This window comes from Silurus meridionalis, chromosome 15, assembly GCF_014805685.1.
Source record: "Silurus meridionalis isolate SWU-2019-XX chromosome 15, ASM1480568v1, whole genome shotgun sequence".
Classification (NCBI taxonomy): Eukaryota; Metazoa; Chordata; class Actinopteri; order Siluriformes; family Siluridae; genus Silurus; species Silurus meridionalis.
This window is the reverse complement of record NC_060898.1, coordinates 16,923,395-16,946,795: the sequence shown is the minus strand read 5'-3', so window position 1 is coordinate 16,946,795 and position 23,401 is coordinate 16,923,395. Positions and strand designations below refer to the sequence as shown.

Sequence of the window (23,401 nt, the reverse complement as noted above, 5' to 3'; positions counted from 1 at the left end):
AGCTAGCTAGCTTTGGTATTTACCAACCTTTCCTCACGATGTCTAGCTTTTCTTGAAAATTGATTTTTAAGTGTGTCTGTGTCAGGCTGATGATGCAAAAGCGGAAGTAACTCAAACGTCTTTATTTAACTCAAAATACACACACAGTCACGAAGAACTACAAACTAAAGTAATCCAAGTAATCCACACAGGAAGGAAATATCCAACATAAAGCAATATCCAGAAACGAAAGTAATCAGAACCAGTGGGGAAGGCTGGTCGAGGATCCATGGTATCACCAGCATGACATTCAAGAACCGACAGCCTGTGACTCGAGAACGTGAGTTTATATAGTAGTATCCTTAATGAGTCACAGCTGTCGGAAATCAAACCGGCAGGTGGATTCCTGACATTAACCCCCCCACCCATCCCCCCCGCCCTCCAGGAACATCCGACGCCCCAAAACCCACCAACACCAGGTGGGCCAGGGCACTCCTAGGAAGGCCTCTTTAACCGTCCAGGATTGAAGGAGGCCCGGTTAGCATCGCTGTGGGACAGGGGAAAACTAGGAAGAGACCAAGGTGAAGGGGCGTCCTCTGTGGAGCTCAGGAACGGAGCGACGGCCATCATAGAGATCTGGAATAGAGCAACACCCATCACGGAGATCTGGAACAGGGCGACGCCCTCTGTGGGGAACTGGAACTGAGTGATGTCCTTGATGAAGACTGGAGGCTGGACAACCCCCTGGGCTGAGATTGGAGGCAAAGAGACGCCCTCGGAGGAGATCAGGGGCGGAGCGACGTCCTCTGCGGAGATCAGAAGCCGAGTGACGCCCACGGCAGGGTCCAGAGGCAATGCGATGCCCACGGCAAAGTCCAGAGGCCATGCAGTGCCCACAGCAGCGTTCAGAGGCCGTACAATGCCCACGGTGGAGATCAGAGGCTGTGCGACACCCTCGATGGAGTTCAGGAACACAGTGACACCTTCGGCGGGGCCTTAAGGAGTGCTTTGTCGACCTCTGAGGGACCTGAAGGAGAGATGTCGCCTGGAGAGGGACTCAGAGGCGTGACATCGCCGTCAGAGAGGCTCGGAGGCATGACGTCACCTGGAGAGGGACCCGGACGCATGACGTCACCTTATGAGAGGTCTTGGTCTATGTCGTCACCCTCGGAGAGGCTTGGAGGCGAGACGTCGCCGTCAGAGGGGCTTGGAGGCGAGACGTCGCCTTCTGGGGAACCTGGAGGCGAGCCGTCGCACTGCGGGGAACCTGAAGGCGAACCTCTTCGCGGCCTGGCGGCGGTACGACGACCTCTTCACGGCCAGGTGGCGGTACGACGACCTCTTCATGGCCAGGCAGTGGTACGACGTCCCTTTCGTGGCAGGTGGTGGTACGACGTCCCTTTTGCGGCCAGGTGGCGGTACGACATCCCTTTTGCGGCCAGGCGGCGGTACAACGTCCCTTTTGCGGCCAGGCGGCGGTACAACGTCCCTTTCGTGGCCAGGCGGCGGTACAACGTCCCTTTTGCGGCCAGGCGGCGGTACAACGTCCCTTTCGTGGCCAGGCGGCGGTACAACGTCTCTTTAGTGGCCAGGCGGCGGTACAACGTCCCTTTTGCAGTAGCTCAATCATGTCTTTATTTAACTCAAAATACACACACAGTCACGAAGATCTACAAACTAAAGTAACCCACTCAGGACGAGTAATTCACACAGGAAGAAAATATCAAACGGAAAGCAATATCCAGAAACTAAAGTAATCTCCGACATAAACGAGTAATCCTCGAAGACAGAGTCCAGAGACAGAACCAGTAGGAAAGGCTGGCGGTCGAGGATCCACGGTATCACCAGCATGACATTCAACAACCTGTGACTCGAGAACGTGGGTTTATGTAGTCGTGTCATTAACGAGTCACAGCTGTTGGCAATTAAAGCCGGCACGGAATAGCGAAGTCAGCGTGACAGCTACCTTGGGGGCGATTTTATATCCACATGCATTGCATTGCAGTTGTATTTTATGTGTACAAAGTTTGGTTGTTTAAAGGAAATGTGAAGAGACAGGATTAGAGTAATGGTGCAGGGGAGGGGCCAAGAAGGAAGAGGATGAAAGGATGGGGAAAAAGATGGTCACGGTGAAATAAATGTTTGGGGAACGAGTTGATTAATTAAACAATACTTTTCTTGTATATCTGGAAAAGGACTGTTACAAAATTGTAAGGACTTTGGGGGTTTGGGGTAGGCAATAGCTCATTTAGACTTTACTGTTTGGTCATTTAATCCGTTTTAAAAAGACGGAGCTGGAGAGAAATTCAGGGCTATTGAAGATGTTAAAGTTTCCGGTGCGGAAAACGCGAGCCTGCAAATCTCAGTGACCATTCAAACGAATCAAACCTCCATGGATCAATAAGGAGAACCAGATAGCACCCAGAGCTACCAGGATAGATCAGAGGGCTTGTTGGTTAAGAAAAAGGAGAGATCCTAACTAAGAGAACCTAGGGCCAATTCCAAAAAAAAACAAGGGGAACAGGGTGCTACAGTTGTAAATGTAGGTCACTGCTTCTGATAGTGTTTAGCAGAGAAGCTTTGCTGGCCCTGACCACCCGCCACTGAAGGAAATAAGATGAATTGCTAATATGCTATAGGCTAATTAATAGTTTGTTGATACAAACAGCAGAACAAGCCTCACATAACCATATAATTAATTGTCTCGCCATTAAGTGTAAGCTCTCCCACATTAAATTAAAACATATTTAAAATTTCCTTCATATATTTGGTAAAAAAAAAAATCAGACATATTTCGACTTATAAGTGACTTAACATTACAACAAGCTAAACTGAATGAGCTGCAGTGCTACAGTTTGAAACTATTTTTTATGCTATCTAGTCTTAATTTTTTACCTTTATTGTCTTTTTATTCAAGAGTAGGCTAATCACACTTTGTAGTGAACCAGTTTGTAAAGAAAACTCATCCTTTTTACCTCTCCATCACCTTTTTTATGTTTTGATTTTGGATTTCTGATTCCTTGCCCCTTTCCATCCATCATGTTGTCTTTTTTTGTGTCCTTAATGTCAAACATGCTGTTTTCTGAAGTGATGAGAGAGTGCTCACATCCATGTCAGATTTTTCTATAATTTAAAGATTTCGATTTTTTTCTTACTACAGTGTTAACGGTTAGCATACCTATGTGTATATAATATTTAAATAATAAAAATAATAAAATTAACACAATTATCCCAAAGTGTTGATTTGTGGCCAATATTTCTGGCATACTTAGTGAAACCCACCACCCCCATATCGTAGCCTCTCTATCCACTGTACATCATCTCTTATTAGACAACATAAATCTTATACTCTAGTGAACTAATACACTTCACAATTTAATACAGTTATAAGCTGGAATTGCATTTGATGGTAAGTAAATACATTTAATAGTCTAATACTGAAACAAGCAACTGCATAAACATTAATTACTTAAGGCATAAATTGAAATTGGTTAAAAGGTTTATTCTTGTCAATTAATCTCTGATGCGGCTTGTAGAGACATGCTAAAACCTTTTTATTTAATGTTAATTATTGCCAAACTTATAAAGTTTTCTACAGCATGGAAATATGACAAATAGATGCTGGCAAGCACCTGAATAGGCATGTTTTTCAGCATCTTAGTGGGTACACAGACTCAATCCTCAGAGTAGCAATCAATTCCTAAGCACTGTGGGGTAACAAGGTATGCATAACCTTGATACATATGCATTCATACTATTTTCACATCACCATAATATGACAATTATTAGGTTTAATGCATGCAATCTAATATCTGTCATTCAGTGTACATTGACTGTAGACCTGCGTTTCCCTGTGGCAAAGCAGAAATAATAGATGAATAATGGCCGTACAGCAGCATCTCTTAATCCATAGATGAGTGGGCTTAGGCAGCGTGGCAAGATCAGCACAAACAAATAATTTAGATAAAGCAATTCTATGCTAAGTTTATTGTCGCTAACTGTTGCTACAGCTCGCTCAACAAAGCTGTAGAAAAAAGAGGAAAGGCACAGGATTAGCTGAATGAGGTGCAGCAGCACGGTCTTGTGAGCTTTTGAAGCTGAGTCTTTATTGGAAGTAATGGACCTGGCTGTTATTACAATATTGATATAAGTAAAAATGATGATTATAGACACTGACACAAAGTAAAATATGCTAAAGCCCTGTAACGCCTCTGCTTGCCATTGCTTTATAAAGAGCCTTTCTCTTGTGCACAATATTTGTGAAGTTAAAAAGTTACTGTCCATCACTGCTACATAAAGCAAGTCAATTACAAAGTTTACAGAACCAATAAACCAAATGACTCCAATGGCAATGTAAGTTCTTTTTTGAGTGGCTATTTCAGCATGTCTTAGAGGAAAGCATATGGCCACATAACGTTCTAGTGACATAACAGCCAGGGTTAATGGTGCATTACGGAACGTTGTAACTGAAATAAAAACTATAAAAGTACAAGCTGCTGTGACAAACCTGAGTACAGACAACCTGAAAATGTACAACATGGCGGTAAAGAGAAGCTGAAACGAGTCATTGACAAGCATGTTTATAAACAGTATGTAGCGTGGAGACTCTTTAAAAACAGGCTTGCTCAAGAGAGCGTAGACCATGATAGCATTCAAATAGATAAATAATATAGAGATGAATATTACAAAAGTAACTTTCATTGTTTGTCCTTCAGTCAACACAACCTGAACTATTTGCTGTATAAACAAAATCTCTATGCTGCTGTTGTTAGTAAGTGGCATGATGAAAACCAAAATACTGCATAACCATAAAATAAAATGTACTGATATCAATTGCAATAGATAAAAAATTACAAAGTTGTATGATAAATTAACACAATTTCATTACAAATTAGATTTACAAAAAGAACAAACAAACAATTACAATGTACATGCATGAACAAATTTACTACGTCCTTTGTAACAGAACACCACTTTTATATTTAGGCTGAGACCTGAATATGAGGACCAACAAGAAAAAGCCTTTATAATAGCACCATGTGGGCCACAGGGAAAGATTTTCTTAGAGGAGACACCACATCTGTTATGATGCATGCCTCTCTCTAGGATTATCCTCACATTACAATATTCTCAGGGGTCCAAAAATCAGAGCCCACATTGAAAAGCATCAAAATCCTATAAACAAATGCACCTAATCTTTATATGGGGTTATTCAGAAACATTTCAAAGATGAAAGATATATGATAATTACCACTGAGCATGGACTATTATAAAAGCATGTGTACACTTGTACAACCAGTTTAATACTCTAATTTTGAATGTGTTTTTTTTTTACTTTTTTTAGTTGATTTATTTTTTTTCCACAACATTTTTAGTTGTTTTTTTATTTACATGTTACTGAATGCTATGTCATGTAAAGTTTAAAAAAGTTTAAATGTAATTTGAGTTTTCTACATTAATCTGCCATTTTAATGGATGTCTGTGTTTGTGAGAGTTTTATATTCACTCAGGGCAGCAGGCACAGGTTTAAGGGGGTTTTATGAGAACTTTGGACACCCTAATTTGAAGTGTCTGGGTTTTTTTAATGCCTTTTTTAAGAAAATAAATAAATGTATATAATTAAGGAAATCAGTGGTGGGCCATGCATTTGGTACCTGGGCCTTCAGTGGGGACTTACCCGACATAATCCACCTCTTAATTCCACCACTATCATGTTACAATTATAGAAACCATCAATATTATACAAAAACGGAATATTCAAAAACAATATAACGCATGGCATTACAGAGAGAGGGGCATTTCACATATGGAGGTTGAATAATATTTTACTAAAGCAAGCTCCAAACCTCTACACTACAACCGCAACTGTGCCACCTACATCATCTGGAGCAGTTCAGAATCAATACTTGTCTAATAAGATGGCAAAAACATAAAAATGTAAATAAAATACAACCTACTCACTAGAGATGCTTATTCATAATTTGCACCGCTCATCAGAGGCTGTAAACCAGTGGTACCGCTCGTATTCACTGGTCTGGAAGTGGCGAACAAACCCTTTCCTGGGTTGAGACAAGCTAGCTAGCTTTGGTATTTACCAACCTTTCCTCACGATGTCTAGCTTTTCTTGAAAATGGATTTTTAAGTGTGTCTGTGTCAGGCTGATGATGCGAAAGCGGAAGTAACTCAAACGTCTTTATTTAACTCAAAATACACACACAGTCACGAAGAACTACAAACTAAAGTAATCCGAGAAATCCACACAGGAAGGAAATATCCAACGTAAAGCAATATCCAGAAACGAAAGTAATCAGAACCAGTGGGGAAGGCTGGTCAAGGATCCACGGTATCACCAGCATGACATTCAAGAACCGACAGCCTGTGACTCGAGAACGTGAGTTTATATAGTAGTATCCTTAATGAGTCACAGCTGTCGGAAATCAAACCGGCAGGTGGATCCCTGACATTAACCCCCACCCGTCCCCCCCGCCCTCCAGGGACATCCGACGCCCAAAAACCCACCAACGCCAGGTGGGCCAGGGCACTCCTAGGAAGGCCTCTTTAACCGTCCAGGATCGAAGGAGGCCCGGTTAGCATCGCTGTGGGACAGGGGAAAACCAGGAAGAGACCAAGGTGAAGGGGCGTCCTCTGTGGAGCTCAGGAACGGAGCGACGGCCATCATAGAGATCTGGAACAGAGCAACACCCACCACGGAGATCTGGAATAGAGCAACACCCATCACGGAGATCTGGAACAGGGCGACGCCCTCTGCAGGGAACTGGAACTGAGTGATGTCCTTGATGAAGACCGGAGGCTGGACAGCAGGCGACGCCTCCAAGCCGTCAAGGCTTGGAGGCGACGCCTGGGGAACCTGGAGGCGAGCCGTCGCACTGCGGGGAACCTGAAGGCGAACCTCTTCACGGCCTGGCGGCGGTACGACGACCTCTTCACGGCCAGGTGGCGGTACGACGACCTCTTCATGGCCAGGCAGTGGTACGACGTCCCTTTCGTGGCCAGGTGGTGGTACGACGTCCTTTTTGTGGCCAGGTGGCGGTACGACATCCCTTTTGCGGCCAGGCGGCGGTACAACGTCCTTTCGTGGCCAGGCGGCGGTACAACGTCCTTTCGTGGCCAGGCGGCGGTACAACGTCTCTTTAGTGGCCAGGCGGCGGTACAACGTCCCTTTTGCAGTAGCTCAATCATGTCTTTATTTAACTCAAAATACACACACAGTCACGAAGAACTACAAACTAAAGTAACCCACTCGGGACGAGTAATTCACACAGGAAGAAAATATCAAACGGAAAGCAATATCCAGAAACTAAAGTAATCTCCGACATAAACGAGTAATCCTCGGAGACAGAGTCAAGAGACAGAACCAGTAGGAAAGGCTGGCGGTCGAGGATCCACGGTATCACCAGCATGACATTCAATCACAGCTGTTGGCAATTAAAGCCGGCACGGAATAGCGAAGTCAGCGTGACAGCTACCTTGGGGGCGATTTTATATCCACATATATGTACTGGGAGCAGTGCAGCCAAGTGAAACTCTATAAAATGAAGAGAATAAACTGTTGGGAATAAATTAATTAAATTTCATGGAACAAATATTAGAATTTATGTTGTGTAGCCCGGGGTAAAAACAAGTGGATTAAAAAAAAAGGAAAAATAAAGAAACATACACAACAAAAGCTATTTTATTTGACTTTATTTTTATTTTATTGCATTTCATTATTGCATTGCAGTTGGTCACGGTGAAATGAATGTTTGGGGAACGAGTTGATTAATTAAACAATACTTTTCTTGTATGTCTGGAAAAGGACTGTTACAAAATTGTAAGGACATTGGGGGTTTGGGGTAGGCAATAGCTCATTTAGACTTTACTGTTTGGTCATTTAATCCATTTTAAAAAGACGGAGCTGGAGAGAAATTCAGGGCTATTGGAGATGTTAAAGTTTCCGGTGCGGAAAACGCGAGCCTGCAAATCTCAGTGACCATTCAAACGAATCGAACCTCCATGGATCAATAAGGAGAACCAGATAGCACCCAGAGCTACCAGGATAGATCAGAGGGCTTGTTGGTTAAGAAAAAGGAGAGATCCTAACTAAGAGAACCCAGGGCCAATTCCAATAAAAAAACAAGGGGAACAGGGTGCTACAGTTGTAAATGTAGGTCACTGCTTCTGATAGTGTTTAGCAGAGAAGCTTTGCTGGCCCTGACCACCCGCCACTGAAGGAAATAAGATGAATTGCTAATATGCTATAGGCTAATTAATAGTTTGTTGATACAAACAGCAGAACAAGCCTCACATAACCATATAATTAATTGTCTCGCCATTAAGTGTAAGCTCTCCCACATTAAATTAAAACATATTTAAAATTTCCTTCATATATTTGGTAAAAAAAAAAAAAAAACATATTTCGACTTATAAGTGACTTAACATTACAACAAGCTAAACTGAATGAGCTGCAGTGCTACAGTTTGAAACTATTTTTTATGCTATCTAGTCTTAATTTTTTACCTTTATTGTCTTTTTATTCAAGAGTAGGCTAATCACACTTTGTAGTGAACCAGTTTGTAAAGAAAACTCATCCTTTTTACCTCTCCATCACCTTTTTTATGTTTTTGATTTTGGATTTCTGATTCCTTGCCCCTTTCCATCCATCATGTTGTCTTTTTTTGTGTCCTTAATGTCAAACATGCTGTTTTCTGAAGTGATGAGAGTGCTCACATCCATGTCAGATTTTTCTATAATTTAAAGATTTCGATTTTTTTCTTACTACAGTGTTAACGGTTAGCATACCTATGTGTATATAATATTTAAATAATAAAAATAATAAAATTAACACAATTATCCCAAAGTGTTGATTTGTGGCCAATATTTCTGGCATACTTAGTGAAACCCACCACCCCCATATCGTAGCCTCTCTATCCACTGTAAATCATCTCTTATTAGACAACATAAATCTTATACTCTAGTGAACTAATACACTTCACAATTTAATACAGTTATAAGCTGGAATTGCATTTGATGGTAAGTAAATACATTTAATGGTCTAATACTGAAACAAGCAACTGCATAAACATTAATTACTTAAGGCATAAATTGAAATTGGTTAAAAGGTTTATTCTTGTCAATTAATCTCTGATGCGGCTTGTAGAGACATGCTAAAACCTTTTCATTTAATGTTAATTATTGCCAAACTTATAAAGTTTTCTACAGCATGGAAATATGACAAATGGATGCTGGCAAGCACCTGAATAGGCATGTTTTTTAGCATCTTAGTGGGTACACAGACTCAATCCTCAGAGTAGCAATCAATTCCTAAGCAGTGTGGGGTAACAAGGTATGCATAACCTTGATACATATGCATTCATACTATTTTCACATCACCATAATATGACAATTATTAGGTTTAATGCATGCAATCTAATATCTGTCATTCAGTGTACATTGACTGTAGACCTGCGTTTCCCTGTGGCAAAGCAGAAATAATAGATGAATAATGGCCGTACAGCATCATCTCTTAATCCATAGATGAGTGGGCTTAGGCAGCGTGGCAAGATCAGCACAAACAAATAATTTAGATAAAGCAATTCTATGCTAAGTTTGTTGTCGCTAACTGTTGCTACAGCTCGCTCAACAAAGCTGTAGAAAAAAGAGGAAAGGCACAGGATTAGCTGAATGAGGTGCAGCAGCACGGTCTTGTGAGCTTTTGAAGCTGAGTCTTTATTGGAGGAAATTGACCTGGCTGTAATCAAAATGCTGATATAAGTAAAAAGTATGACCACTGAACCTAACAAAAAATAAAAAATGCTAAAGCCTTGTAAAGCTTCTGCTTGCCATTGCTGTATGAAAAGCCTTTCTCTTTTGCACAATATTTGTGAGGTTACAAATTTACTGTCCATCACTGCTGCATAAAGAAAGTCAATTATATAGTTTGTTGAACCAATAAACCAAATGACTCCAATGGCAATGTAAGTTCTTTTCTGAGTGGCTATTTCAGCATGTCTTAGAGGAAAGCATATGGCCACATAACGTTCTAGAGACATCAAAGCCAGGGTTAATGGTGCATTACAAAATGTTGCAACTGAAATTAACACAATAAAAGCACAAGCCACTGTGACTAATTTGAGCACAGAGAGACCAAAAATGTACAACATGGAGGTGATGAGAAGCTGAATCGAGTCATTGACAAGCATGTTAATAAACAGTATGTAGCGTGGAGACTCTTTAAAAACAGGCTTGCTCAAGAGAGCGTAGACCATGATAGCATTCAAATAGATAAAAAACATAGACATGAATATTGCAAAAGTAACTTTCACTATTTGTCCCTCAGTTAACACAACCTGAACTATTTGCTGTATAAATAAAATTTCTATGCTGCTATTGTTAGTAAATGACATTATGATTTACAAAATATAACTATACAATGATAATTACAAACATCAACAGGAAGAAAAACTCTATATATTATCGAATGATCATTTATATCTGTATCATTGTAGCAGAACTCCATATATGAGCTGAGACATGATTATGAAGACCAGAGTGAACCAATCTTTATAATAGCACCATGTATGCCACAGGGAAAGATGATGTCACATAACTGAATGTAGACAGCAGGTCTGTTGTAATTGCGGCTTTTTGGAATGATCCCACATACATTACCATAAACTGGAGACATCACTGAACATATGTGATTTGTTTTAGAATTTGATAGACAAAAAATAATGCAACATGCAACATGCAATTATTATATTATACTTGGCATATCATGTATAATAATAGGCAAAGATTAACTTTTAAAACAAAATCTATATACTCCAACATTTATGTAAAGCTTCTTTACTGTAATGAATTTTGCTTATAAATGTCAACATATCATTAGGAAGATATGTAAAATGTGTTTCATTAGCATTTATGATTTTGTCATAATCATTAAAATTAGAAAACGTCTAACAAGTTTAAATGTCTGAATGATTTCTACACTAAAATGTCATACTGTAAGTACAGTATGTGGACACCCACCAAATCATGCATATAGTATACCTGCTTGTTGAACAACCTGTTTCCACTTTTGCAGTTAACGTGACCTCCACTGTTTGGAAAGGTTTCAAATAGCTTTTGGCATGCTACTGTTAACTTTTCCTCATGCAGCTGTTAGTGGATGAGATACTGATGTCAGGCAAGTAGATCTGGCATACAGTCAGCATTCCAATCCATTCAAAATGTGTTTGTTGAGGTTAAGTTCATGTGTAGGTTACTCAGGTTCTTCTAGACCAACCTTGGCATATCATGTAATTATAGAAGTTATTTTGTGATTCAGATTTGGACACTATAGCACCAGTTAAAGGAAATCTTAATTATACAGCTTAAAAAGACATTTTAGACAATTCTGTGCTTTTAATGTTTGGGAAACGCCCACATATGTGAGCTAAACTATTTTATGTAATAAAAAGCAAAACCATCTTCTGTAATGTATAACACTTCACTTAAAGTTAGTAAATATTATATAATATAAAAAATATTATTAAGCAAAGATTAACTTTTAAAACAAAATCTATATACTCCAACATTTATGTAAAGCTTCTTTGTGAAAAAAACTCTATTGAATTTGTACATTAATTTGCCTGCTTTTCTGCACATACTGTATGAGTTTGATCTTTGTGTGAATAGTAATGCACAGAAATACACACAAGGAAATAAACCATACAATTTCTTGAATTTCATGTACAACAGTTTTAATGCTGTTGTTTTTTTATTTTGACAATGGCAATGTATACAGTATAACCTGTACCAATAACCTATAAAATGTATTAAATGTTTGAATAAAAAAACAATTATTAACATATGTTTAGAGAAATCTATATTATAGTGACCCTTCTTTCATTTTATAACATTATAACTACTAAGATGGTTGGATGAACTTGGGAAAACGTTAGTTACAATTTTACTTTGATGCATTGATTTCTGTGCTTATAAATCACACTTTTGCTCCTTTGATCAAACAACATTGACTACAGGCATTACTTTGTGACTTCGATAACAAAAATAATATTTGAATAAGGGCCGCACTGCGTCATCTCTGAGACCATAGATGAGCGGGCTCAGGCACCGTGGGAGAATCAAGACAATGAGAAAGTTTAGATAGCGTAAGTGTATGAAAAGTGAGCTACTGTTTCCAGTCATCATATAAAGTGTTCGTTCTATGGTGGCATACAGAAAAGAGGTGAGGCACAGGCCTAACTGAATGAGATGCAGCAGCACAGTCTTGTGGGCTTTTGTAGCAGATTCTTTATTAGAGGAAAGAGACTTGGCTGTTATCATAATGGCGACATAAGTGAAAAGGATGACCACACTGACTGACACAAAAAAGAGAATATCAAATCCTTGAGTCTTATCGGCCTGCCATTTGGCCACAAAAAGTTTCTCTCTCGTGCAAAATGTGATCCTAAGTAACTGGCTTGGATCAGTGACTAAGTCATACATGATGTCTGATACAATATTCACTGAGCTGATGAACCAAATAATTCCTAAAGCAATCCCTGTGCTTTTCTGTGTAGCAATAGTGCAGTGCCTCAGAGGGTAGCAAATAGCCACATAGCGCTCTAGAGACATCAGAGCCAGTGTCAAAGGTGCATTCTGGAACGTGCAAGAGGAGATCAACACTAACAGTGAGCAAATAACTCGGGCTACATTGGCAATGGCAAGAGACATGGCATACATTATAGTTGTGATCAGAAGAAGAATTGAATCATTGAGAAGCATATGGGCAAAGAGAATGTACCGGGGGGTTTCATGAAATATTGACTTGCTCCATAAAGCAAAAAGCATGATGCAGTTTATGTAAACAAAAAACAGAGACATTAGAACTGCTGCCACAATTTTAGACAAAGTGGTAGCATCAAAGTCCACTCTGTAGACCTGTTCATAGGTGAACGACAGCTTGGAGTCTGTGATGTTGATTGTCGCCATATGCTTTAAACAAACAAAATATATTTTTTAAGATTTTGTATTAAATATACCAAAAAGATAGACATATGTGTGATTTCATTTGTGTTTTACTGATATTATTAATATGTACAGTAATCCCTCGCCACATATAGGTAGTATTGTTAAGAGTTATTTAAATAATTTTTGCGGTAAAATAAGCATTTTCTAGCCTAAAAAATTAAGCTTTCAGAAGAGCTGTAATGCTCTTCTTGGGTATGCAGTACATTCATTTCATCGTCATCACTTTTATCATCATTAGTAATCATTCAAGTTGTTTCTTCACTGTTGAGTAATTTTTATGTTAAAATTACGTAGGTTTAAAAGTATTGAAAGTGTTTAGAGCAGAGGAAAGGTTTTTAAGAGTGTCGGGACGGTTTATAAAGCCTATCTGGAACGTAACCCCCGGGTAGGCGAGGGATTACTGTATCCACATTAAATATAAAATACATCTCAAACAGGTTGCCCTTTACAACAACCTATGTGCAGTATGTGTATGTTTTAGGTAATTATACATTATCTGGACATCAACATTAATTAAACCAACAAAATATAAAATTCTAAAAATTTCTAATTCTATTTTTTTTTTTTTTACTTTTCTAAATTATTTTCAGCTGTCACTCATTTAAAAGCAATTTAATAATCAGTAATAAATATTATAATTATTAAAGTACTTAAGGTTATGTTTTCCTTTTTTTGTATTACTGTGTTAATGTATAATAATCTTGAAATGTTATGCTACTTTGCATTTGTCATCTAATGCAGTTTATGAAAAACATAAACCTTCTGTTTATTCGATCATGATAAAAGAACACATTTACCCATATAAAATATCATTTATATTTGCAAAATTATGTCTACACCTGAAGTTCATACTTATTTGCTATAACATGCTCCACACTGTTAAGGCTTTTTACTGAATGTGGTTTAAGCAACACAAAAGTAACCTTTCCAATTAATCTGATAGATGTTCAGTTAGGGTAAGGTCAGTGCTCAGGCCAATTAAGTTTCTTCACATTATCTTTGGCAAAACCATGTCTTAATGAGAACTATTTTGCTAAAATATGTGTGGGCCTTGTAGCTGAATTAAAGATATCAAATCAAATGCTACAGAAGACAAAGACATGTAATTCAATTGTACACTTCCAGCTTTGTGACAACAGTTAGTGGAAACACGAATGTGCATGATAGTCAGTTGCTCATATAGGCTATTGGGAACTTTTTTAGTTTATTTTTTAGTGATCTTGTGTTAAAGACTGCAAAGTATAAATCTGTTATCTAAATTAAATGTAATGTAAATGTAATTTGATGAGTAATAATACATTTTAAGAATGCAAAAAAATCACCTAATTTTGTATTTTCTAATTTTATGGAAAATACACAAAAAATACATGCTATTATTTTCAACAATGTTACTTATTCAAGACCAAAATGTTGCCAGTATCAACAAAGAAACAACTTGTTAAAAAAAGATGAGAGATGAGTGAGAGAAGAAGATGAGTTAGAGATTGTTTATATATATATATATATATATATATATATATATATATATATATATATATATATATATATATATATATATATTGGTTAAGTTATTGTTATCTGAATTAGTGTAACACTTTTTTAATGTGGAATGATTTGTAAATTGTTGAAAATAATGTTGAAAAATTATAAAATTAAATTAAATTAAATAAAAAAAAAAGGTTCATTACAAGGAATAAAAAGCCCAAGTCATGAAACCACCTATATTAATTTTGGTCTCTTTCTATATCCGTGTGTCTGTAAGATGTAAAGCTTTAAAATGTGTTAGAATTGTGTATAAGATACTAACCTGGGTTTTAAGTAAAAAAAAATTTCCACAAACTGTCAAGTTTCCATGTGCTCAAGTTTCATGTGCTTTTTTACCTAACAAACCACAGTCTGGCATTTATGGATTTTTGTTGCATCCTACGTAGAATCCACAGGACAGTTAGCAAGTGTGTGTGTGTGTGTGTGTGTGTGTGTGTGTGTGTGTGTGTGTGTGTGTGTGTGTCTGTGTGTGTGTGTCTGTCTGTCTGTCTGTCTGTGTCTGGGTGTGTGCATGTGTGTGTGCCTGCGTGTGTGTGTGGTACATGTGTCAAAAGCATCTTCGGTACTGATCATTTACAAAGATATTTTACTTTTCCATTCATAATAAATGGAGAACAGTGCAGCACAGACACGTCTTTCTGGATTGGCATATTTTGTTTAATACTGATATTGAATTCATGCATAAACATTTTTTTCTCAAATAATAAAATTAAGTAATGAAATCGGAAATTTTTCATCGACACTAAATGATTAGTTAGAGCACATAAGATCGTCTCTAGTTTACGAATGTAACCCTAATTCCCAGAGGAAACGAGACGCTGCGCCGTAACGCTTTGAGAATGCCCCCGCGTTGTCCACGCTCTGAACCACATGTAAAATCTGACCAATAGGCGAGTCGTGACATCATCGGCGGGTGGAAACCAGGAAGCTACAAATGGCTGCGAGATGGTAGCGACGCTAGCTTCTGCAAGAGAAAAGGTAAGCGCCGCGAGGATGCAGAGAGTGTGGCACGGAGATGCAGCGTCTCGTTCCCTCTGGGAACTAGGGTTACATTCGTAACCTAGAGACGTATCCCCTTCGGGAACCCGAGCTGCGTCGTAACACTGACCACAACGCCACACTGACCTCGGCACCTGTACATAGGACAAATGAGTTCAGAATGGTTTTAAGGTCAAGGTCATAAAACCGGAAAAGGGCAGCAGGGTGGACCAACCCGCACAGATGTCCTGGAGTCCAGCCAGGTCGTAGCGCCGCCACACTCCGGGTGGAGTGAGCCCTGACCTTGAGCGGTGCGGAAAGCCAGAGGACTCGTAAGCCGACACGACAGCATCCACTGCCCACCTGCTCTCAATGATAGGAGTTTGTACAAAGGGCAAGACCGGAGGCCCCCTTGGCGGTTGATGTAAGAGACCACCGCAGTATTGTCCGTGTGGACCAACACATGATGATCCCTCAGGTCTGGGAGGAAGTGTTTTAACCCCAGAAACACCGCCATCATCTCTAGGCAATTTATGTGCCACGAGAGACGTGGGCCGCTCCACAGACCTTGGGCGGAGTGGCCACTCATGACCGCTCCCCACGCCATGAGGGAAGCGTCCGTCGTTTGTGTTACTCGACGACAAGGAGTCCCTAAAACGGGGCCTTCCATACATCCCAGGCTTGAGGGCACGCTGCGAGACCTTGATAGTACGATATGGATTCCCTGTGGGGGAGAACCCCCTGCCCCGGAGCCACCACTGGAGAAGGCCACATGTGGAGGAGGCCGAGTGGAATTATACTCAACGCTGCCACCATGAGACCCAGCAGCCTCTGGAAGTGGCTGGCCCTCTCTCACTCTCCTGACTGCGGTGAGGATGACTTCGATCCGGGCGGGAGACAACCGTGCCTGCAACCTGGCCGAGTCCCACACCACGCCCAAAAAAGTGGTTCTCTGTACTAGAGAAAGCGCACTTTTCCCGGCATTCAGTCTGAACCCCAGTTCCTTCATGCAGGCGAGAACATCATCTCGATATCGAACTGCGTGGCTCTCTGAATGAGCCAATATCAACCAGTCGTCTATATAATTTAAAATGCGGATGCTCTGGAGCTGCAGCGGGGTCAGTTCATGCATTTCGCGAAGGTACTTTGAAGGTACTTTGAGAGTGCTAGGCCAAACGGGAGGACCCGATATTGGTAAGCTTCGCCCCCGAAAGCAAACCTCAGGAACCTCCTGTTAACAGGAAGGATGGAAATGTGGAACTAAGCGTCCTTCAGATCTATCGTGACGAATCAGTCCTTGGACCTTATCTGAGTCACGACCTCTTTGAGGATAAGCATCCTGAACCTGAGCCTCATCAGTGAGCGGTTCAAGGAGCGAAGATCCAGAATGGGGCGCAGCCTGCCATCCTTCCTCAGAACAACAAAGTACGGGCTGTAGTAGCCTGACTCTCGAATCGAGGGAGGAACCACACCTGGACACCTCGACGTGTAGGTCGGGGAAGAACGGAAGGCCTTGGCCCTGAAGGAAGTAACACAAGACGCAGGAAACGCTCATCCAGCTTACTGGGTACAAGTACGAGCTGCTTCTCCCTTTTTTTACTGGCTAAGCTAGATCCAGCTTGGACACGGCTCGTGTCACGACCTTGAGGAGCTCCTCGTACAGCACAGGCTGCGAGGAGTCCACAGGCTCGTTAGCATCCATCACCTCATCCTCCTCGGAGGGAGAGGCATGTAACACCGTGCTGCTCATGCCGGGAGAAGAAGCAGACATCGGGCCTGCTTCCCCGAAAGAGCAGGTGCTCGATTCAGCAGGAGAGGCTGGAGAGGACTCGTCCGACCCCGAACCTGTCGCTTAATCGGCCTGCAAGCCCCACGAGTGCCGGCGCCGCTTTGCCTCTTCTCGAAGAGCGCTCTCTGGGAGTGAAGCATGCGCATAGCCATCCGGCCGCAATGCGAGCAATCGTCTCCCTCGAGAGCCGATTGAGCATGCTCCACTCCCAGGCAAACTACACACCGATCGTGCGTATCCTTCCCCGTAATAAAATGGGGACACGGATGAACACATTCACGGAATTTCTGCTTGCCAGCCATTACTCGGGCAAAAAAATAGAACAAAACAGCGCTTACCTGAACGAGCAGAAGCTAGCGTCGCTACCATCTCGCAGCCATTTTTAGCTTCCTGGTTTACGCGACGTCGCCCACCGATGACGTCACAACTCGCCCATCGGTCAGATTTCACATGTGGTTCAGAGCGCGGACAACGTCGGGGCGTTCCCAAAGCGTCATGACGCAGCTCGAGTTCCGGAAGGGGAACTCTAGATCTCTAGATCTTTAAGTATTACATTTTGGTATGACTTTGGCTTTATTGAAAATTTTATAATGATTTTTACACTTACAATAGATGGTGTGAGGATTCTACAGGATTAAGTATATAAAGTGGTTACTGGTTTTTTACTTAATTAATTGTGTAATCATGCACTTATTATGCACTTTTTGATAGAGAAACACTCTTTCACTGGATTCTATACAGCGCCATATTCTTCTCTGCGTAGAACTCTAGTATTGGTTATTGACCATGTGTGGCCTTTAGTGCATGCTAATTTAGGCTTTATTACCTATTTTACTTTTATTTGAAACTTAAAATACAGGTTTATATTCTTGTATATATTTTTATAAGGTATCCCTCCAATGCTTTAATATATTTCCTACATTTCTTTTTTTAGAACTGCTTCATTTACAAGCCAACAATGTGTTTGCAGCAAGTCTAATTAAAATGTATGTACCCATTTAGGGGTCAAATTGCTTCCCATAATGTTTAAAATTAATACTGAATTGGAATAAAGATTAGTATATTTGACTCTTTGTTTATTCTTTATTCATCCATCATTGGTTTATATTCTGGCCAGGGTTGCAGTAGATCTCAAAGCCTATTCAAAGAATAGGCCTGAGTAAAAGAGAGGAATACACTTTGGATAGCACAAAAAGCCTTGTGCAGAGTGTCATAAATATGCATTTAATTTAGAGTAGCAAATTCATTTAATGGCCTGATAGAAGCAGGAAGGAGATTGTAGGGGGAAACTGGCAAAGAAAATTTGTGACCATGCTCGGGATAAAACTAGGGACATTTTAAGTTGTGTCAAAACTACCACTGTCCAGCTCCATATCTATACACTCGTTTTTTTTTTTTAAACAAATAACAGTAGGAGTGACACTTGAGTCAGTAGTTCAGGCAAGCCATTAAGTGAAGGTAAGGATTCATGTTTTAAAAAAAACTGTGTTGTTCTGACAAAACTGTAAACCTTTAAATTCACTAATTCACTAGTTAAAACAAAAGGTTAAGATCTGATAAATACTCCAAAGCTCAAAGGTATACAGTAGGTGCATCAACAATCTCTCAATTCCCAGCACTTCCCTCATGCCCTCATTACTACATTCATTAATTATTTATCCATGAACTGTCTATCATACTTGTTATCCTGTCATTGTTATGAAAAAACATACTGTCTCCTGGGCCATAAACTATTGTGTAATAAGACTCTGTGGGAACAGGGAAACTACAGGAAAAATAGCTTCAAGATTATTTAAACAAACACTTCACATCTTTAAACAAGCAAAAACGCATTCAACACATTGTCTAATTGCAGAAATACAACATAGCTAGACACAAATCTGAATCAAAGGTGAGACCAAATCCAAATCAGCACTGAGTGATGGTACATGTTTTGCTATATTTTAAACATTAATAAGTTTTACAGAGCACAGTGGCTCCAGGCTCCAGTCTCCAGTGCATCATCATTGTCTTCCCATAGAGGACTCTTGTTCTACAACTGCATGACTCAGATGCCATAAATTGGTGCAAGACTATGTATGAATAATTAATGACTATGCTTTGGGGTGCATTTCACTCACCTATGTTTGACAAACAAAAATATTTACTCGACAGGAGTGTTTCATCAGTTTGCACCCAAGAGGATCAAAGTCAAGTGAGCGATGAATGCTAGAGGCCTAAAAAATAGAGTATTCCTGGTGGAGAAATTGTAAAAAAAATTTGAGAGTTTAAAATTTTAGAGATGGTCAGTAATGGCCTATGATCTTTAGCTTTTTAGGTATGTTTGTTGGTGAACAGATTGAATAATACGAGAACAATTGAAGGACCAGGCAGACTCTTATTTTGTGTGACATTACCCAGTAATGTTTTTATTATTATTATTATTATTTGTGTATATAGTCAGTTGGCACTTTCTACAAAGTAAATGCAACAGGATGGGAAGACTTCTTAAAACATTAAATTGAATCAGTTACTCTTAGCATTAGGATTATGTGCATTCCTTACATTTAACAATGTGAATGAATGCGTATGAGTATATATATATATATATATATATATATATATATATATATATATATATATATATATATATATATATATATATATATAGGGTTAAGGGTTATGGTTACGGTTAGCTGTCAGGGCCAGCAAGGCCTAAACACAGGATCACTAAAATCAGAATCACTGACTTATGTTCCAATATACCTTTGTCCATAAATATGTATTAAATTATTCCAAATAGTCTGTTCTCTTCTTTTCATGGATTCAAGGAAAAGCACAACTATGTGTACATTTACGTTAGAAATTCTATCTAATCAGATTTTAGTCATCAAATCACATGTTACTAGGGTCAAAGGAATCTTCCTTCAGGCCTAGAAGATTAGCAACACTTGTAGCTTAAAGTACATTAAGTTCTTAAGTTTAAGTTCTTAAACTTCTTTCCCATAAAATTGGCACAAAAACATACAATTTGAGTTGTTCATTTCAGTTCATGAAATCCGTAAAACATTGAAAAAATGCACAACAATGCATGGAAAACCCAGGGTCATTTTATTGAGGTCATACTAATTCTTCTGTTGATGATGAATGTGAGCAGTGCAGCTGTGACTGCTGTGAAAGTAGACTTGTTGACCTGTGTTAATAGGTTAATAGGGTTTCTTGCTTTAGCAATGGCATTCATCCTTGCTGCATGAAATACCTGTCTGTGATGCAGATGCTATTTCGATAATACAAGGTGGTATAAAATGATTTGAGACTAGTTTTGTACAACAACAGATGGCAGCAAAAGCACCATACTGTGTACATTGGGAGCTGTGCAACTAGTGCAACTTTTGACCATGTGCATTACCAAGTGTGCGATTTCATCATGGACAGCAAGTTAGTACAGAGAGCAAACATGAAATTTTGTGTCAAACGGGGCAAATCTGCCACAGAGACATTTGACATGGCTCAGCAATTCACATTGATGCTGCAATGAGTCAGTCGTTGTGTTTTGAGTTGCACACGTGCTTCAAAAGCAGAAGAACGTCTCTAGGTTACGTATGTAACCCTGGATGCTTGAGGGAATGAGACACTGCGTCAACCGCGCTTTGGGTGACCACAGTCTGAACCAGTGTTTAATCAGTCCAATAGAAAAGCGCGACATGACCAGTAAGTATAAAAGCACATGCCGTGGAGACGGCGCTAGCTTTGAAAGTGAAGGAAGCATTCACAGAGATGCAGGGAGTGTGGCACCGACACGCAGCGTCTGGTTCCCCTTCAGAAACTCGAGCTGCATCAACAACGCTTTGGAAAGGACTATATACAGTGCCCTCCACAATTATTGGCACCCCTGTTTAAGATGTGGTCGTGGACTTCTAAAAATTCTCCTTTTTTTTAAAACAACATAGAACCCAAATGCAAAAAAAGAGAAAAATCCAACCTTTCATTTAAGTACATTACTTTGGTGGTAAAAAAAATCATACATTTAGAAAAAAAAAAACCTTGAAATCATGTGTCCCACAATTATTGGCACCCCTAACAATTCCTCTGAAAAATTTTTTTTTTTTTTTTTTTATATTTTTCTGTAGTTGCTAAGGTTGGTCAGGGTATCTAGGGACTTTTAATTAGTAATTCATGATTTCCTGTTTCCTGGGGTATAAATATGACGTGACACAGAGGCCTAATTCTCTTACCCATTTGTCAACATGGCAAAGACAAGAGAACACACCATTCAAGTAAGGCAGATGTGTGTCGACCTTCATAAGTCAGGCAATGGCTACAAGAAAATAGCCACTCGCCTTAACTTGCCGGTATCTACAGTCAGAGGAATCATTAAGAAGTTTAAAACAACTGGAACAGTGACAAACAAGGCTGGAAGAGGTCCAGAGTTTATCTTGCCACAACGCACAGTGAGGAGGATGGTAAGAGAAGTAAAAAAATTTCCCAAGCTCACCGTCACAGAATTGCATCAAAGAGTGGCATCTTGGGGTCACAGAGTCTCCAAAACAACCATCAGACGCTCTCTACATGCCAACAAGCTGTTTGGGAGGCATGCAAGGAAAAAGCCTTTTCTCACTAACACTCACAAACGTAAACATCTGGAGTTTGCTAAGCGGTACTGGGACTTCAACTGGGATCGTGTGCTTTGGTCAGATGAGACTAAGATTGAGCTTTTTGGCAACAAACACTCTAAGTGGGTCTGGCGTAAAACAAAAGATGAGTATGCCGAAAAGCACCTCATGCCCACCGTGAAGTATGGTGGAGGATCTGTGATGCTGTGGGCCTGTTTCTCTTCCAAAGGCCCTGGGAACCTTGTTAGGGTGCATGGCATTATGAACGCTTTGAAGTACCAGGATATTTTAAATAAAAACCTGATGGCCTCTGCCAGAAAGCTGAAGATGGGTCGTCATTGGGTCTTTCAGCAGGATAATGATCCAAAACATGTGGCAAAATCTACACAAAAGTGGTTCAGCAGTCACAAACTCAAGGTCCTCCCATGGCCATCTCAGTCCCCAGACCTCAACCCAATCGAGCTAAAGAGAAGAGTGCATAAGAGAGGACCCAGGACACTGGATGATCTAGAAAGATTGTGCAAAGAAGAATGGTCAAAAATCCCTCTCTCTGTGTTCTCCAATCTTGTGAAATGTTATAGGAGGAGATTAAGTGCTGTCTTGTTGGCAAAAGGAGGTTGTACAAAGTATTAACATCAGGGGTGCCAATAATTGTGGCACACATGATTTCAAGTTTTTTTTTTTTTCTAAATGTGTGATTTTTTTACCACCAAAGTAATGTACTTAAATGAAAGGTTGGATTTTTCTCTTTTTTTGCATTTGGGTTCTATTTTGTTTTAAAAAAAAAGGAGAATTTTTAGAAGTCCACGACCACATCTTAAACAGGGGTGCCAATAATTGTGGAGGGCACTGTACAATACCGCCAGACTGACCAATCCCTACCTAGTGTGTGGATGGACACAGCTAGATCGAAGGACAGAGGGGCCAGGAGTGGCACTAATGTCAAGGCTACAGGACCTGACAAACGTCAGTCTGGTACACCAGCACGCAGCATTGCAAATGTCCTGGAGTGTCTCCAGACATCGGGCAGACACTCTAGAGGACAAGGCGTTAGAGGCTGCCACACTCTGGTCAAATGAGCTCTGACCCCGAAAGGGGTGGGCAGACCAGAGGACTGGATAGCATCCATAATCTACCTGCTGAGGGTCTGCCTATCCGCAGGGAGACCCTTCATATATGGACTATAGCAGACAAACAGCTGGTTCGACTTTCTCCACAAGGCAGTTCTGAAAAGGAGGTGGAAAGAATGCCTTGGACACCTTGGAGACATACCCCAGCCTAGGGTAGAGGACAGGAGGGGGTCATGAAAGGTTTTGGAAAGGTCCCCAAAGAGACGAGATGGCCACTAAAAAACTTGACTGTCAAAAATCTCAAGGTCACCTTGGGGAGGGGCCCGAAGGAAGGAGACAGGGGTTTTAGCACTACGGCCAGGTCCCACAAAGGCACACTGGGTCGCACCTGATACCTCAGAACAACGTGTCACTAGCGGGTTCTTCCCTAGTGA

General features: G+C 40.3%; 3 protein-coding genes across 3 annotated transcripts; all 3 read right to left on the bottom strand.

The window, feature by feature from the left end:
- Positions 1 to 3,798: 3,798 nt before the first annotated feature.
- LOC124398245 (odorant receptor 131-2-like) lies at positions 3,799 to 4,680 on the bottom strand. The gene has a single exon (XM_046868334.1). The coding sequence runs from the start codon at positions 4,678 to 4,680 to the stop codon at positions 3,799 to 3,801; it is 882 nt and encodes a 293-aa protein (XP_046724290.1).
- Positions 4,681 to 9,419: 4,739 nt separating this feature from the next.
- On the bottom strand, positions 9,420 to 10,277 carry LOC124398244 (odorant receptor 131-2-like). Its single transcript, XM_046868332.1, has one exon. The coding sequence runs from the start codon at positions 10,275 to 10,277 to the stop codon at positions 9,420 to 9,422; it is 858 nt and encodes a 285-aa protein (XP_046724288.1).
- A 1,705-nt stretch (positions 10,278 to 11,982) lies between these two features.
- On the bottom strand, positions 11,983 to 12,954 carry LOC124398243 (odorant receptor 131-2-like). Its single transcript, XM_046868331.1, has one exon. It carries the CDS (start codon positions 12,952 to 12,954, stop codon positions 11,983 to 11,985), a length of 972 nt encoding a protein of 323 aa, XP_046724287.1.
- Between the last annotated feature and the right edge of the window lie 10,447 nt (positions 12,955 to 23,401).